The 16,292-nt window shown below is 29.1% G+C and overlaps 1 protein-coding gene across 1 annotated transcript; it reads right to left on the minus strand.

Moving 5' to 3' along the window:
- Window positions 1–6,319: 6,319 nt before the first annotated feature.
- On the minus strand, window positions 6,320–14,718 carry LOC126672729 (uncharacterized). Its single transcript, XM_050366684.1, has 3 exons — window positions 13,284–14,718; window positions 8,592–8,690; window positions 6,320–6,381 (listed from the first exon to the last, which is right to left on the minus strand). The coding sequence occupies exons 1-3, from the start codon at window positions 14,716–14,718 to the stop codon at window positions 6,320–6,322; spliced, it is 1,596 nt and encodes a 531-aa protein (XP_050222641.1).
- Between the last annotated feature and the right edge of the window lie 1,574 nt (window positions 14,719–16,292).

Here is a 16,292-nt window from a genome sequence, read left to right on the forward strand (position 1 = left end):
TTAAATGTATTTCAAAAAAAGATATCGAATTTTTATTTACTTCGAAAAAGCTATCAAACTATCAGTTTATTACAAAAAAGATATCAAACATTATTTTATTTATAAAAAATTACCAAAAGTAAATTTTTCCAATCATCCAAATCATATGAGACAATTTTAAAATAATTATTCGAAATAAATCAAAATTTGGTAATTTTTTTGAATTTAAATCGAAAGTCTGATAGATTTTTAAAATCAAAGTTCGTTATTCTTTTTAATATAAATTGATAGTTTGGTAATCTGAAAATATTAAATTCTCATTTACCCATCACGTTTTGGCTTAGTTAGTTCTATGTGTAAATAATAATTATGAGACCTTAGTAGATTGGAATCCCATTTCCCACTATGAACTTTTTTTGATGAATAGAGAATAATATTAAAATCACAAAAAATGGCAAAAATATCTTACTTTAAAGTTTTAGCACAAAAATGACAACAGTACGCATTAAAGGTTACGACAGTAAAAAAGAATATTGCAAAATTGAGTTCATAAGAACGGAACTTCTTGAAAGCATATGGAAGAGTTGATAAACGTAGATATTAAGATCGAAATCCGAACAGTGAAATGCAGAGGCTAGATTCTGAAGGGTGTACCCAGGTGGTCTGGCTCCGCAGATATTCCCTCGTCACAAAAAAATAAACTTCCTCCGTTTTAATAGAGTTTTATATTTTTTTTTAAGTTTAATCATATAAAAATATCTCATCTTTCAATTTTTTTTATATATATCTCCTTTTAAAATCTTCAATTTTAATCCATTCATCAATTCTCATCTTCTCTTTTTCATGGAAAAGACGTCTTAGATTGGGAGAGCTTCAGCAGTATAATAAGCTTCTGGTTCAGATCGCAGAGGATAGATTATCTTCAACAGCAGTTGACATATTTAACTGGCAGGGGAAGAGCTTCAGACCGGCAAGTTTCTGCAGATTGCTCTCCACTTCGGCAAATCTGCCTGCTGTGAACAGTGCAGGTGTTTTCTGGAAGTATAAACTCCCGCCGCGTATCCTATTCTTCATGTGGTTACTTGCTCGAGATAGAATATCGTCAAATGCTCTTTTAGTTCGCAGAGGTGTGTTGAGCTTTGAATTTTCTTCTTGTTCGGTTTGTTTGGATGATGAGACGAGTGTGCATATTATTCTTCACTGTCGTCTGGCTCTCCAATCTTGGAACATCATCCTTAGACGCTGTAATTTTCTATGGGCTGCTCCTCTGACGATTATGTTATTCTTCGAGTTTTGGTCCTCTATTTGTAGAAAGAGATATCATAATCTTTGGAAAACGCTATGGTTTTTCTTAGTTTGTGAAATTTGAAAGGCAAGAAACAAGAGAAATTTTGTCATGAGCTAATCGATTCAGAATCAGTTGCATTTACGGCAATTTGCAAGGCAACTTCTTATTACAAGAATACAAATTCGGGGTTTGCTTATCCGGGGATGGAATTTATTAACAATTTACATTATATCTGTCATTTAATGTAATTGTATTTATCCTTATTTTATTCCTTTGCCATCCACTTATTTGTGGGTGAGCTAATCTACATATCATTTAACCAAAAAAAAAATTATATCCATTTATCTAAATTGGAGTGGACAAATTTTCAGTTATCATGGTTATAAATTTTTATATAAAAAATGCAAATTGAAACAATATGAAAAAAATATAAAAGACAAATTAAGCTTTTTCTTTATCACAAACCTAGTGATGATAACTGCCTCAATTTCTTTCTTTCTTTTGCAAAATAAAAAATATGTTTGCTTCATACTTAGCTTTCGAACAGCTATTTACAGCCAACCCAATCCACTTTGGTCCTTTCCTTTTTTTTTTTCTCAATTGACTATCTCATCCTTCAATTATTTCTCTATTCCAGCATTAAAATAGGCCTAATGCTTTAGAAAAATTCCGACCTTTTAGCCCATTTTCAATCATTGGAATTTTATCAATTTTTCCCTATTTTGTATTTTTGTGTTAAATTAACGTCCTTTTCAATTGGAAAAAAATTAAAAAAATTCTCCATGTCTAGCATATATTAATTTTATGTTTTTAAAATTTATTTAAATTTAATTAAATTAATTAAAAATTTAAATTAGTGTTAATTTGATTATGGTTTTTACTTAGTTTTAAAAAATAAAGGACTTATTTGTACTTCTTTGAATAAAAAAAAACTTAATTTCATCTTTATACTTAGTTAATTGAATGATTTCATCATTAATTTAGTAAAAAAAATTAATAAAAATTAAAAAATTGGGATACAATTGAAAACGGAAAATTTAAAAGTGGATAAAATTGACAATTTTTCAACGTTGGGGTGGAATTGAAAAAAAGTTTAAATGTGAGGGATTTTTGAGTGATTATGCCTTAAAAATAATCCCCTTTTCTCAAATGACATCTTACCTTTCAATTTTTTTTTTTGCGCCAGTCCATTAATATTTTTATAAAAATCTCAATTTGTGCTTTATTCTCCGTATTTACGTATTTGTGACTAGTTGTGTGTTGTTCAAAAATTATTTTTACGAACAATCAATAAATTCAATTTTGTTGGCGGAAATGCGAACAACTTTGGCTTTTCTATGTTGAATGTGAATAGCTATCGACGCTGGTGATAGAAATAGAATTACTCTTATTTCACAGGTAATATAGTAATATCGTACAAATAGTAAACTCGCAATACAACGACAATGTATAGAAGTAAAAGAATACACCAAAAGATACACATGAAATAACAAATACACAAAAAAATTAGCAACATACACCAAAAGCACACCACCTATACACCAAAAGTACACCCAATAAAAATAAAAAACACCAAAAAATTTAAGGCCTAATGTCTTAAAAAACCCCGACCTTTTAGCCCCTTTTCAATCATACCCTGACGTTGAAAAATTGTCAATTTTACCCTATTTTGCATTTTTGTGTTTCAATTGTACCCTGAAAAATTTAATTAACGTTTTTTGCGTTTGGAAATTTGTTTAAAACATTCTCCATGTCTCGCATATACTGATTGTATATTTTTAAAATTTATTTAAATTTAGTTAAATTAATTAAGAATTTAAATTAGTGTTAATTTGATTATGGTTTTTAGTTAGTTTTTAAAAATAAAGGACTTATTTGTACTTTTTTGAATAAAAAAGAATTTAATTTCATGTTTAGACTTAATTAATTGAATGATTTCATCATTTAAGTAAAAAAATTAACAAAAATTAAAATATTGGGGTACAATTGAAAACGGAAAATTCAAAAGTGGGTAAAATTGACAAATTTTCAACGTCGGGGTGGAATTGAAAAAAAGTTTAAAGGTGAGGGGTTTTTGAGTGATTAGACCAAAATTTAATAACAATAGAAGAATTATATATCAAAATTGCTTAAAAAGATATTTAAGTATAACAACTAAAATAAATACCATATCAACGTTCTCACAATTGGCAATATAGTCATACTTCATTATATTATGTACAATAGAGTTCAAATCTTTCATTTTATCTTCATTTAAGGTAGATTTCAAACAATAAAATTCATTCTGCAAAGAAAAAGTTATAACCTCAAGAGGAAAAAACTATAAATAAAATTAAAAATTATATGAATCAAAAATTACATAAAAAGACAATATATAAAATATAATAAGCATTACCTCACATTTCATTCTCTTTCTTTAGTCATTTTCAATTACGTTTTGAATGCTTGGTGAACCTAGTTTTGAACTATTGAATGCCGCATCGGAGTAAGGCGTTTCAAACCCTAAGTGCATGGGAAGGGGTTGCCTTGTCCCTTCCTCATGTCGTGCTCTCCCCTAGCTGCATAGGGGAGTTTTGCGACGTGACAAATCCTAGCGTGCCGCGCCAGGGCTGGTTACAGCCCCTCGCGTTGCGCTGAGGTTCGACGCGATGCAACATGCCTGATTTAGCCTTGTCGCGTCGTGCTGATGCCCAACACGTCGAGAGGCCCCTGCTGGACGTGTTTCTAATAGATGTGACAGTCATTTCGATCCTGGAAACTCCTCAGATTCATTCTGACATGCTAGCTAAAGATTAACACTCAAAACCCAACTCAAAACTAGTCGGAAACATAAAAAACAACACGATTTCAGCAAGTTCAATTCAATCACAACATCTTAAAACAAAAACAACCCATAAATTCACAAAAATCTAACTTGATATCTCATCCTTATCTTTGATACGCAGTTTGGAGATGATAGAGGTCGATTTTCTTGAAGCATCGGAACGCAAATCACGTGATTCGAACATCGAACGAGCAAACACTCGGTTTCCTATGTAAGTTTTTGATTTTTTTCTTAGTGATCATATGAATTTATTCATATATGAATTTATTCATATATGAATTTATTCATATATGAATTTATTCATATATGAATTTATTCATATGAGGTTTCTTTTATACTTTGCCAATTGACTTCTTTAGTCCTTCATTTCTTTAGTTTAAACCATTTCTCTTTTAACTTTTCTTTTAGCTTATCAATAACCTATTTATTTTAATTCAAATATGTACGTATTATTTATATACAAATAAATAATAATAATCTATATTTAATATTTTCTGTCTATAACATTTTTAATTACAATTCCCGAGGATTAAGATATTATTTATCAATTTGGGGACTTTAACTTTCTTTTTATAGCACATCTTACAATTTCTTTTAGTCCGTCTCTCATTCCTTTTTTTTTATAAAATTCTAATATCAAATTTTTTAAATTAGAATTTCAAAACCGACCTACTCGGATCTTTCCTTAATTAACTGCTTCGATAATCTTTTATTCTGACGGCTTGTTGGTGAAAATACGCAAGCGTACGTATGCCAACTTGTAATACAGACTGTGAAGTCCGGATATCGTACGCACAGGGAAAGCTAATAAAGACAACCAGTTAGGAGACTCGATTTGGATAGTTAAAAGATAAATTGAATGTTGTTATTAAACTAAATAAACTGAAATAACAATTATGGATAAAATTAACTAAAGCTGTAACAAAAATAAGGTTTTAACAATAATGGGAAGAACAGGGATTATCAACTTTCATTATACTGTTTAATCAGATTGGAATATGGATTTGGTTGTTCTACTAAGGTTCAGGCTAATCGTAAGCACCTAAAATTCTCTCTCGAGCAATTGCAGGCAAAAACAGATAACAAACTAGTAACAGGCTAATTACTCGCTCTCGCACAATGATTAACCTAAATTACTAATCAATTAATGTTTATGAAGTAAACCCTAAGAACACGTACTCGTCAATTCACTCTTGCGCAATTAACTCATACGTTCTTAATTATGTTGGTCTATCCCAGTTTTACTCTCTCGAGCTAAAACCAAAACACAGGACAATGAATAAATTGGCCAAATAAATTCAAGCGTTAAGAACAATATTTAAAATATAGTAATAACAACAACCCACAAATCCAGTTCGTTTAAACAGACATAAATCCCATAAATAATCCCTAATGAAAGGTTTAGCTACACATATTCAAAGATAATTCAACAATAAAGTAGTAAGAATTCATGGCTGAATAAGAAACAATAAAATTAATGTCTTAATAGTTATCGTACCTTGATCGACTTAATAATCCCAAAACAATAATGTAGAAAATCCAGAATACAAGCTAAAACGATGAACGAATACCAAAAACTAAGCTAAACTAATGTAATAAGTAATGTCTAATGTGGCGAATTAAGCGAACCTTCCTTCAATGTCTTAATGCGGTATTTATATGTCTTTTGGCTCAGAGAATGACTTTAGGTCGAGTTTAAGTGAAAACCCAGAAGTGCCCTCGAGTTTGGTGGTGTTTGGCAATGTTTCGGGGCATTTTTGTCCAAAACAGATCGCAGGAACCTCAAGTTCACGTTCGTGCACTTTGGTGCACGTTCGTGCACATTTTGTTGATTCTGGGGGTGCACGTTCGTGCTCCATAGGTACACGTTCGTGCACTCTAACACTTAGCCAATTTTTCACTTTTTTCTTCAGTTTCGCCTTCAATTTCCCTTCGGCCAAAGTACACGTTCGTGCACTTTAGGTTACACGTTCGTGCACTTTTTCTGCTGCACAACTGTCAACTTCAAAAGGTCATAACTCGGTGTAGAAACGTCGGAATGAGTCGATTCTTGATTCTATGGAAAGCGTAGGATGTCTACTTTATTTCTTTAGAAGAAAATAAAGTCGATTGAAGTCTCTAAGTATTCCAAAATCGTCAATCAATGAAGAGGGGTCAATTTCACAAGTAGAAACTTGTGCTCTCGGCGCCTATTTTCATCGGATTTTCGCACAACTTTCCTCAAAACTTCAATTATGATCCCAATGTCTTCCAAATGGCTTGAATATCATGAAAAACTCCCGCATTATGCCTGAAATGCTCATACACAAAAATGAGTACAAATAAGCTCAAAACCAACGTCAAATGCACATATATGACATATAAAACACATAGAATATAGGAGTATTTCTACTCCTATCACGGCTCCGATTATTGAAAACAAAACAAGTTGCCTACTTTGGCAACCTCAAACATACAGGATATTACAAATAAATTGGAAGTTTGATAGCCTTCTAGAAATAAATCAAAGTTCGTTATTATTTTTAATATAAATTGATAGTTTAGTAACTTGAAAAGTATTTAATCCTCATTTACCTATCATGTTTTGGCTTAGTTAGTTCAATGTCTAAATAACAAGTATGAGACAAAGGTTAGATTACTAGATTGGTTTCCTACGTGAAACTATTTGTTTTTATGAATAGAGAGTAAAACTAAAATTACAAAAAATAGCAAAACACCTGAATTCAAAGTTTTCGCATAAAATATAACACAACAGTACGCATTAAAGGTTACGAATCTAATAAAAAAGATTGAAAAATTGAGTTCAGAAGAACGAGACTTCTTGAAAGCATTTTGGAAGAGTTGATAAACGTAGATATTAAGAGTGAAGTCCGAGCGGTGAGATGCAGAGGCTAAATTCTGAAGGGTATATCCAGATAGTCTGACTCCGCAAGTATTCCTTTGTCACAAAAAAAAAATACTTCCACTATTTTATATATTTTTCTTTAAGTTTAATCATACAAAAATATTTGATTTTTTGATTTTTTTTTGTTTATAACCCCTTCTTTTAAGATATTTAATTTTTGTCCATTTATCAATTTTTCGTTTCTATTATATCCATTTATTTCAATTTGAGTGGATAATTTTTCAATTATCATGTTTATAAATTATTATACTAAAAATTGAAATTGAAACAATATGAACAAATATAAAAGACAAATTCAGTTTTCTTTGCATTTCAATTCAAATTAATAATAGAAATTAAAAAATGGGTTACAATTAAGAAAATTCAAAAGATTGGGCCATAAAAAAATCAAAAAAATATACTCCCTCCGTCTTATTTTAGAGGTCTCGTTTGCTTAGAAATTAAGAAAAAACTAATTATTTTTATCTTGTCATATTTTTTTTTGTTTTGCCCTCATTAATGAAGTAAAATATTAGTTCTATCAAAGTGATTTAAATAAGGGTAGAAAAAAGAAGTTTCATATAAACATCTTTTAAAAATAGAAATAAATTTTTTAAAATAGAACTCGCAAAATAAAATATGCTACTTGTAGAATGTGATGGAGGGAATAATAATAGTTAAGCTTTTTTTTATCGCATAATTTAAGAAGAATAATGCTATATCATTCAATATTTTTAATCCATCTTTTTATACCGTTTGATGTGGTAATTAACGAGAAAATTGATTAAATTTTGTTTTTTAAAATATACACTTTTAGATGGGAATTGAATGAATAAAATTTTATCACGTAAACTGGGTTAAAAGAATTGGATTAAAAAGATGGGTTATAAAGCATTTTCCATTTAAAAAACTGATATAAATGTTATTGATCTTCTAAAAAAATCGTCCCTCGGTTGTTTGATAGATTGGATATATAGTTGGACCACAAGTAGTACTGAAAACTGCCTCCATTTCTTTCTTTCTTTTGCAAAATAAAAAATTTCTTTGCTTCATACTTAGCTTTCAAACAGCTATTTACAGCCAACCCAATCCACTTTGGTCCTTTCTTTTTTCTCAATTGATTATATCAGGATATCAAACTCCTCGGGTAACTATACTATGTCCGCAAATAAAATAATCACTAAATTTTATTTTATTATAAAATGGTCACTGAAATATACCTTTTATTATAAAGGAATGTCAACCATATAAAACACGCCATTTTCATGCTAAAATTATTGCAAAAAAAAATGTTAAGACCTTGTTTAGTTATGAGAAATACTGTCTATTTTCTTGAAAATTACTCAAAGAAAATTGAAAAATGGAATTTAGTGTTTAATTGTAATATTTTCTAATTTAAAAAAACTAGAAAATAATTTTCTTAATTTTCCATATTATAATGGTTACTTTCCCTTTATTAAAAGTAACTCTTAGAAAACACGATTCTCTAATTGATATTTTTATCTAACGAGTTTAAAAAACACTAAAACAATTAATTTAAAAATATTATAACAAGAATCACTATTTATTCAATCTAATTATCGATGAAATTTTTTTAACTATTAATAAGCACTTACATGTAGAATTGGCCACAGTTCGAGAAATACTTGAACCGGCCCTAAACTGCCACTTGAATTGTATCAGGCAGTTTTGGAACCGGAAAATTCCGACTGCACCTGGTTCAAAAAATTTAAAAATACATTAAAATTACTTTAAAATTTAAATTATATTTAATATAATCAATTAATTATATTAACAATGAATTATATAATCATATTTAGTATATAATTTAAAATGTATATTTTTTTAAATATATCAACCAATATTTTTGGTTCCACAAAAATATTGAACCAGTCTCTCTCCATTTATGGTCCGGCTTCGACCCGATTCAAAATTTGATCGTTTTTTAGACAAGTCTGATCGGTCCGGTTTACAACTGAAAAAAACTTCAGCATAATTATTGAAGAAAAAAAATTTAAAATACAAAAACAAAATTAATTTGCTGAAGTTTCTTTTATTTGTTGCTTTATCAGATGTTAATTAATGATTCAATCATTTTATTTTCGAATTAAGCCACACATTCATCATGATATAGAAACGTTTTCCAGCACATATGTCCTCATCATATTTAAAAGTATTTATTTTAAATTAATATTAAACAGTTGAAACTCGAATTTCAATCTTTTTTAACTTTGTCAGAGGTTATACAGCATCCATAAAAATTAAAAATAGAGTATGCTGTTTAAGTTTGCATAAAAGAAAAAAGAAGAAGTAGTATACTGTTTAAGTTTACAGAAAAGAAAAAAGAGAATTAAAAAAAATTCAATAAACAAATAAAATTTTGATTTTCTAGTTTTTTATTTGGAAAATAAAAAAATAAAAAATAGAGAAAATGAAAAGAAATTGAAAACAGAAAACAAAAAATATTTTCTATAACTAAATTGTACCGAAACGTTTCATGAATTTTAAACAAAATCACTGAGTTTACTTTCTATTATAAAAAGATCACTATGCTATGTCCCTTTTTGAGAACTCTAACGTTTTTAAATTGTATCATCTAAGCCCTCCTTAGGAGTCCTCGTTGATACGATTTAACAAACGTTAGGGTCCTCAGTGATTCCTAAGGAGGGTTTATATGATACAATTTACTAACATTTGGGGCTTATTTGACTCTTTTTGAGTGTTGAGGTTCTACTTGACCCATAGAGCAAACTTTAGGGGCTTATCTAACCATTTTCCTTTTTTTTGAAAGTTTATTTTTTTTCCTTCTATGTTTCTTTTGTAAATTTTCTTTTAATTCTTCTTAAGTTTGTATATGGTTAATATCCATACTAATCAATTTATGAGTTTAATAATAAAAATAACATAATTATTATCGGTTCTCGGTTTAATAGGCTGGTTCAGTCTTTTTTATCTCACATGTTTAATATAAATATTATCTTTATTTATTAACCTATATGTTTACTACAATTTTCATTTATATTATTTTAATATAAATGAAAACTATTATTAGCTTTAATTTAAATTTCATATTTAATGATGATAAAAAGTTAGTATAAAAACAATGAAAATAGTGAATTAATAATTATTTTATATTAATTTTTTGAAATAATTTCAAATCGTTTTTCAACCAACTTTTCACTTTAACTTAAAATACCTGTTATAACAGATCAGAAAAACTCTTTCAATATAAACAAATAAATTCAAATATTGATATAAACAAAAAATAAGTCCATATATCAAAATAAAAGATTTTTAAATGTATGGATACCATTGGTGAAATTTTTTCCTTTGTATTTAAATTTTCACCAATGAATTCTAACTTTAAAACAAAAAACCTCTTCATTACAAGAACTTATAAAAGATGTGTAATTAATTAGAGTTAATTATGACTTTTATTAAACTCACTCTCCAATTAAGTGCCACGTCAGCATCGAGGGGGATTTTGAGCCGGTTTTGCCAAGTTCAGGGTAAAAGTGATCCGGTTTTCGTAATTTGGACGTTTTTGATATTTTGTGCCAAGTTCAGGGGGTAAAGTGATCCTTTGTTCAAAAACTAATTATTTTTATCTTGTCATATTTTTTTTTGTTTTGCCCTCATTAATGAAGTAAAATATTAGTTCTATCAAAGTGATTTAAATAAGGGTAGAAAAAAGAAGTTTCATATAAACATCTTTTAAAAATAGAAATAAATTTTTTAAAATAGAACTCGCAAAATAAAATATGCTACTTGTAGAATGTGATGGAGGGAATAATAATAGTTAAGCTTTTTTTTATCGCATAATTTAAGAAGAATAATGCTATATCATTCAATATTTTTAATCCATCTTTTTATACCGTTTGATGTGGTAATTAACGAGAAAATTGATTAAATTTTGTTTTTTAAAATATACACTTTTAGATGGGAATTGAATGAATAAAATTTTATCACGTAAACTGGGTTAAAAGAATTGGATTAAAAAGATGGGTTATAAAGCATTTTCCATTTAAAAAACTGATATAAATGTTATTGATCTTCTAAAAAAATCGTCCCTCGGTTGTTTGATAGATTGGATATATAGTTGGACCACAAGTAGTACTGAAAACTGCCTCCATTTCTTTCTTTCTTTTGCAAAATAAAAAATTTCTTTGCTTCATACTTAGCTTTCAAACAGCTATTTACAGCCAACCCAATCCACTTTGGTCCTTTCCTTTTTTTTCTGAATTGATTATCTTAGGATATCAAACTCCTCAGGTAACTATACTATGTTCCCGAGTAAAATAATCATTAAATTTTATTTTATTATAAAATAGTCATTGAAATATACATTTTATTACAAAAGTATGCCAACCATATAAAACACACCATTTTCACACTAAAATATTGCAAAAAAAATGTTAAGGCCTTGTTTAGTTGTGAGAAATACCGTCTCTTTTCTTGAAAATTACTCAAAAAAATTTAGTCTAATTTAGTAACATCCGTACAATGAAAACTGAAAATTGAATATTTTGATAAAACTGACAATTATAAAAGTTTAAAATATAATCAAAGAAAGTCGAAAAATTGAATATTTTGATAAAACTGACAATTATAAAAGTTTAAAATATAATCAAAGAAAGTCGAAAAAGGTGGTAAAAGTCTAATTTAGTAACATCCGTACAATGAAAACTGAAAATTGAATTTTTTGATAAAACTGACAATTATAAAAGTTTAAAATATAATCAAAAAAAGTCGAAAAATAAAATATTTTAAATGATTAATCTTTAAATATTATATCATAATTTTAATAATTAAGTTTTTTTTGATGAATTGAAAATATTACAAAAAATCATAAAAGGTGGTAAAAGACCTGCTGCTAAAAGTTGTTGCACAAAAAATGGACATACTAGATGGCACACTAGAGGCTACAACTTAGAGAGAAAGCTAAGAGTTATAATCTTGAAAAAGAATACAGAAAGAATTTCTAAAAAATGCAAACTGGAATAAGAAAAACTCCTATTACAAAATTTAAATTAAAGAAGCCGCCTTAAATAAACAATTGAAGATAACATCATATTGAAATTGAACTACTTTTTTTTAGAGATAGTTTAATCTGGATTAGTTGTTAGATATATTTTATTTTATGTTAAATCATTTTTAACTTGACTGCGCTGAGATTTAAAGCCGAAACTTCAAAATTGTACTCAGAGAACCTAGCCATTTGAGCTCACTGGCAATTATTTTATCTTTAAGATCTAATCAATTAAAAAATTAAATAATATTATCAAGAAAGAAAACATCAACTTGATTATATTTACATGTGACTAAAAAATAGAGGTGACAATATGTCTTACCATATCATAAAAGCGTCGTATTTAGTGCATATTTAGTGACTCATTTAATTCATTTGGGTTAAATATTTTTATCAAATTATAAAAAAAAAATTATAAAATAGTTATTAAATTATATCTTTTTTATAGAATAGTTATTGAATTAAAGTTGTTTATAAAAGGATTAGCAAACTATAAAAAATTACATAACAATTACTGAACAACTATTTTTTTTATTTTATTTTTATTCATAAAAAACAATTTTTTTTTATAATAGTATAACCCTCTTTTTTTTTTGAATAAATAAGATTACCCTCTTAATAATACGTACAATAAAAAGATATATAGTAAAACAAAATCTTCCCATTAGCTCATTTAATAAACTAGTTTATATGTATCTTTCATTAGTTAGACAGGTTTATTATCTGAACTCGTATAAATTCAATTAAAACTCAGTTAACTTATTCATGAAAAAAAACTCATTTATCTTCGTATCAAGTCTAATAAACAGGCCGTGACTAAAATTGCCAATCCTACTAAAGACTTCTTATTGAATTTATAATATTAAAATTTAATCATCACAATAAAACAAATTAAGATACAATAACGAAACAATACAATACCAAAGAGTAATGGTAGGCTTTTATTGAATGCAAACTGTGCAGTGCAGTGACAACAAAGTGGAAATAGTGGGGTTAAATATTTTTGAAATCATCGAAACTATAACATTTTTATAAAACGGTTACCGAATTATATAAATTTACAAAATGTTATCGACATATATTTTTATAACAAAACGGTTATCGAGATAAAGAAAGTTACAAAACGGTTCTGTAAAATCCTAATAGTTTAGTAACCGTTTTATAAAAAAACTATAGTTCAATAAACATTTTGTAACATTTTATAATTCGGTTTACCGTTTTATAAAAATACCGTAGTTTAGTGTGCTCAAAAATATTTAATCGGGAAAAAGTGATCAACCGGCCGGAAGTGGCTCCTCCTTGACGACAAAGTTGAATCCAAAGTAATTGCTGCCACTATAAACTCCGTCGTCGTTAACATAAGTAAACTGTTGGCCACTGGTAAGAGTGTCTCGTTGAGCATAAGAAAAGGGAACATCACAAAATGCCTTGGTGGCGACCAGAGTTACAGTTACTTTTGTGCTGGGAGGCACTACAAATTTTATGTTAGCAGATAATTGGTTGGTCCTCGACTTTTCGTCCCCCCATTTGTATGTATTCCCGTACTCTACGGAATAGCTAGACGATATTCCAACCGAAAATATGCCTCGAAGCAGCGGAATGTGGGCTCCGAATGTCATTTCAAAACCGGTTGTTACCGATTGGCTGTTAATAAAACTGCTAGTTTGTGTGTCTTCATAATGCAGATCAATTTCAGAATCTTCCATTACGGTATCTGTACTGTTGCTAGTTTCATCTGTTGCCAGAATTAGAGTTTGTTCGTTGTATACCCTCAGGTCACCCAGACGGAAATTAACATCGTAAACTTCCCGACTCAGTATTGGCTCTTCGACCTGTAGATTTGCCTGTCTATCTATAGTTGTGGCCCAGGATGGAGCTGCCAGATAATTGAATGTGCCCAACACTTCATTGGTTCGACGGCAAAATCTGTTGTTGCTTAAACTTCTGAGAGCAACAATGTTGTTTTTCCCTTCAACTGGCGCAAGTTTTACTGGCCCAAATGATGTTCTTGCATTCTGGTTTACTGCCAATGGAAATATCGTAGTTGAAGTTTCCTCCCAGAAATTGTTATTATGATCGAGCTTTATACTGACGCTGCCATCGGAATTAGCAACTGTTTGGTTCGAAACTTTTATAGCGCCAACATCATCACACACAAATTCCAGTTGGTTGAAAATAGACTCACCGCGGTACTGTAAATACTTGCCGTTGTCTCCCTTGAAAACTATATATTTGGGCAGTATCACGAGTGATTCCCAGTTGGTGAATGAGAAGAGATCCCATCCACTTTTGTCCAAGTCAGACCATCGGACAACTAAGCAGTGATTATTAGCGTCGCCCCCTGTTCGCAATTGGCAGAGATTGTTTCCGCTTTGAACGTGCTGGAACCGATACGTTACGCCATCCCTGAGCATGGGTTTAAACAGCGTGCATGACCATTTGGATCGGTTTTCCTCCGCCGCATCAATTGCTGCGCCGACATAAACCGACCCTTCTCTAATGCGACCGAGGTACTTGTTGTTGTAACAGCATCTTATGTGGACTAAATCGCGGTTGCTACTCGATCTTTCAACTCGAAACTTCGATTGAGGATCAAGAATATCATTTCCATCGCATTTCACGTAACGCAAATACCTTCCTTCTTCTGTAACGTAACGCAAATACTTGTCACCGTTTGATCTCAACACAATAAACCGAGGAATGAGTGAAGCCATGGTGTTATCTCTCTTTATCTAATGTGTTCAGAGACTGAATATGTAATTTATTTTGCTTATAGTTGCTTGCATATCTATAACCCACCGCTATTTATAGGAAAATATATTTGCTTCATACTTAGCTTTCGAACAGCTATTTACAGCCAACCCAATCCACTTTGATCCTTTCCTTTTGTTCTCAATTGACTATCTTATCCTTAAATTTTTTTCTTCATTCCATCATTAATAAAGAAACAATCCCCTTTTCTCAAATGACATCTTACTTTTCAATTTCTTTTTTGTGATAGTCCATTAATTTAAAAAAAATCTCTCAATTTGTACTTTATTTTCCGTATTTATATATTTGCGATTAGTTGTGCGCTGTTCAAATTTCCATGAACAATCCATAAATTCGATTTTTTGGCTGAAATGCGAACAACTTTGGTTTTTTCATGTTGAATGTGAACGGCTATGCATGTTGGTTATAAAAGTAAAATTACTCTTATTTAACTGGTAATATAACAATACTGTGCAAATAGTAAATCCACAATACAACGACAATGTATAGAAATAAAAAAAAAACAAACGATACACATATAAAATAACAACAATACACAAAAAAATATCAACATATACCAAAAACACACCACCTATACACAAAAAATACACCCAATAAAAATAAAAAATTCACCCAATAAAAATAAAAAATACACCAAAAAAATATAATTATAGTAGAAAAATTATATATCAAAATTGCTTAAAGGGATATTTTAAGTATAACAACTAGAATAAATACCATATCAACTTTCTCACAATTGGCAATATCGTCATACTCCGGTATATTATGTACAGTGGTGTTCAAATCTTTCATTTTATCTTCATTTAAGGTAGATTTCAAACCATAGAATTCATTCTGCAAAGAAGAAAAAGTAAACTCAAAAAGGAAAAAACTACAAATAAAAATTAAAAATTATATGAATCAAAAATTACATTAAAAGACAATATATAAAATATAATAAGCATTACCTCACAAACATTTTCTTCACTATTATTAACAATAACATGAGCGAAAGCGAAAATCATTTTCAACAGCCGAATCATAAATATCATCTTGCACAACACACTGCAAGGAATTCTCTATTTGGCAACAAATTCTTTTGCAGCTAATTTTTTTTTGCTGCTAAAAAATATTTTGCAGCATTATTTTTGAAAGTTGCTGCCATTAGTTAAGTTATAGCAGCATTTTATAGCAAATTTTGTTACTAATTACTTAAAGTAATGTTTTATTAGCAGCAACATGCCACAATTTTGTTTTTTACTATATAGTAATAGTAACAATTTAAACACTATTAGCAGTAAAAAAATTTGCTGCTAATTCTAGTATTTCTTGTAGTGACATAACCGTCATATAGAGCAATATTACTATTATCAACACAAAAATAACGCTCTTACAAATAAAATCAACTTGCACATAATGCCCATTTTTACAGCAATATTTGCATCTTACCAAAAGAATGCAGACATTTTACAACAACTTCATTTTGCATAGAAACATTCACATCATCGTTCTCACAAGAATAACCATTTTTAAAAAA

Source organism: Mercurialis annua, linkage group LG3, assembly GCF_937616625.2.
Source record: "Mercurialis annua linkage group LG3, ddMerAnnu1.2, whole genome shotgun sequence".
Taxonomy (NCBI): domain Eukaryota; kingdom Viridiplantae; phylum Streptophyta; class Magnoliopsida; order Malpighiales; family Euphorbiaceae; genus Mercurialis; species Mercurialis annua.

Coding starts and splice junctions, on each gene's coding strand:
- LOC126672729 (XM_050366684.1), bottom strand. CDS start 14,718: ATGGCTTCACTCATTCCTCGGTTTATTGTGTTGAGATCAAACGGTGAC. Junction 8,691..13,283: donor GGAGGAGCCACTTCCGGCCG/GTTGATCACTTT, acceptor TTTTTGAACCAG/GTGCAGTCGGAATTTTCCGG. Junction 6,382..8,591: donor AACTGTGGCCAATTCTACAT/GTAAGTGCTTAT, acceptor TGAGCATTTCAG/GCATAATGCGGGAGTTTTTC.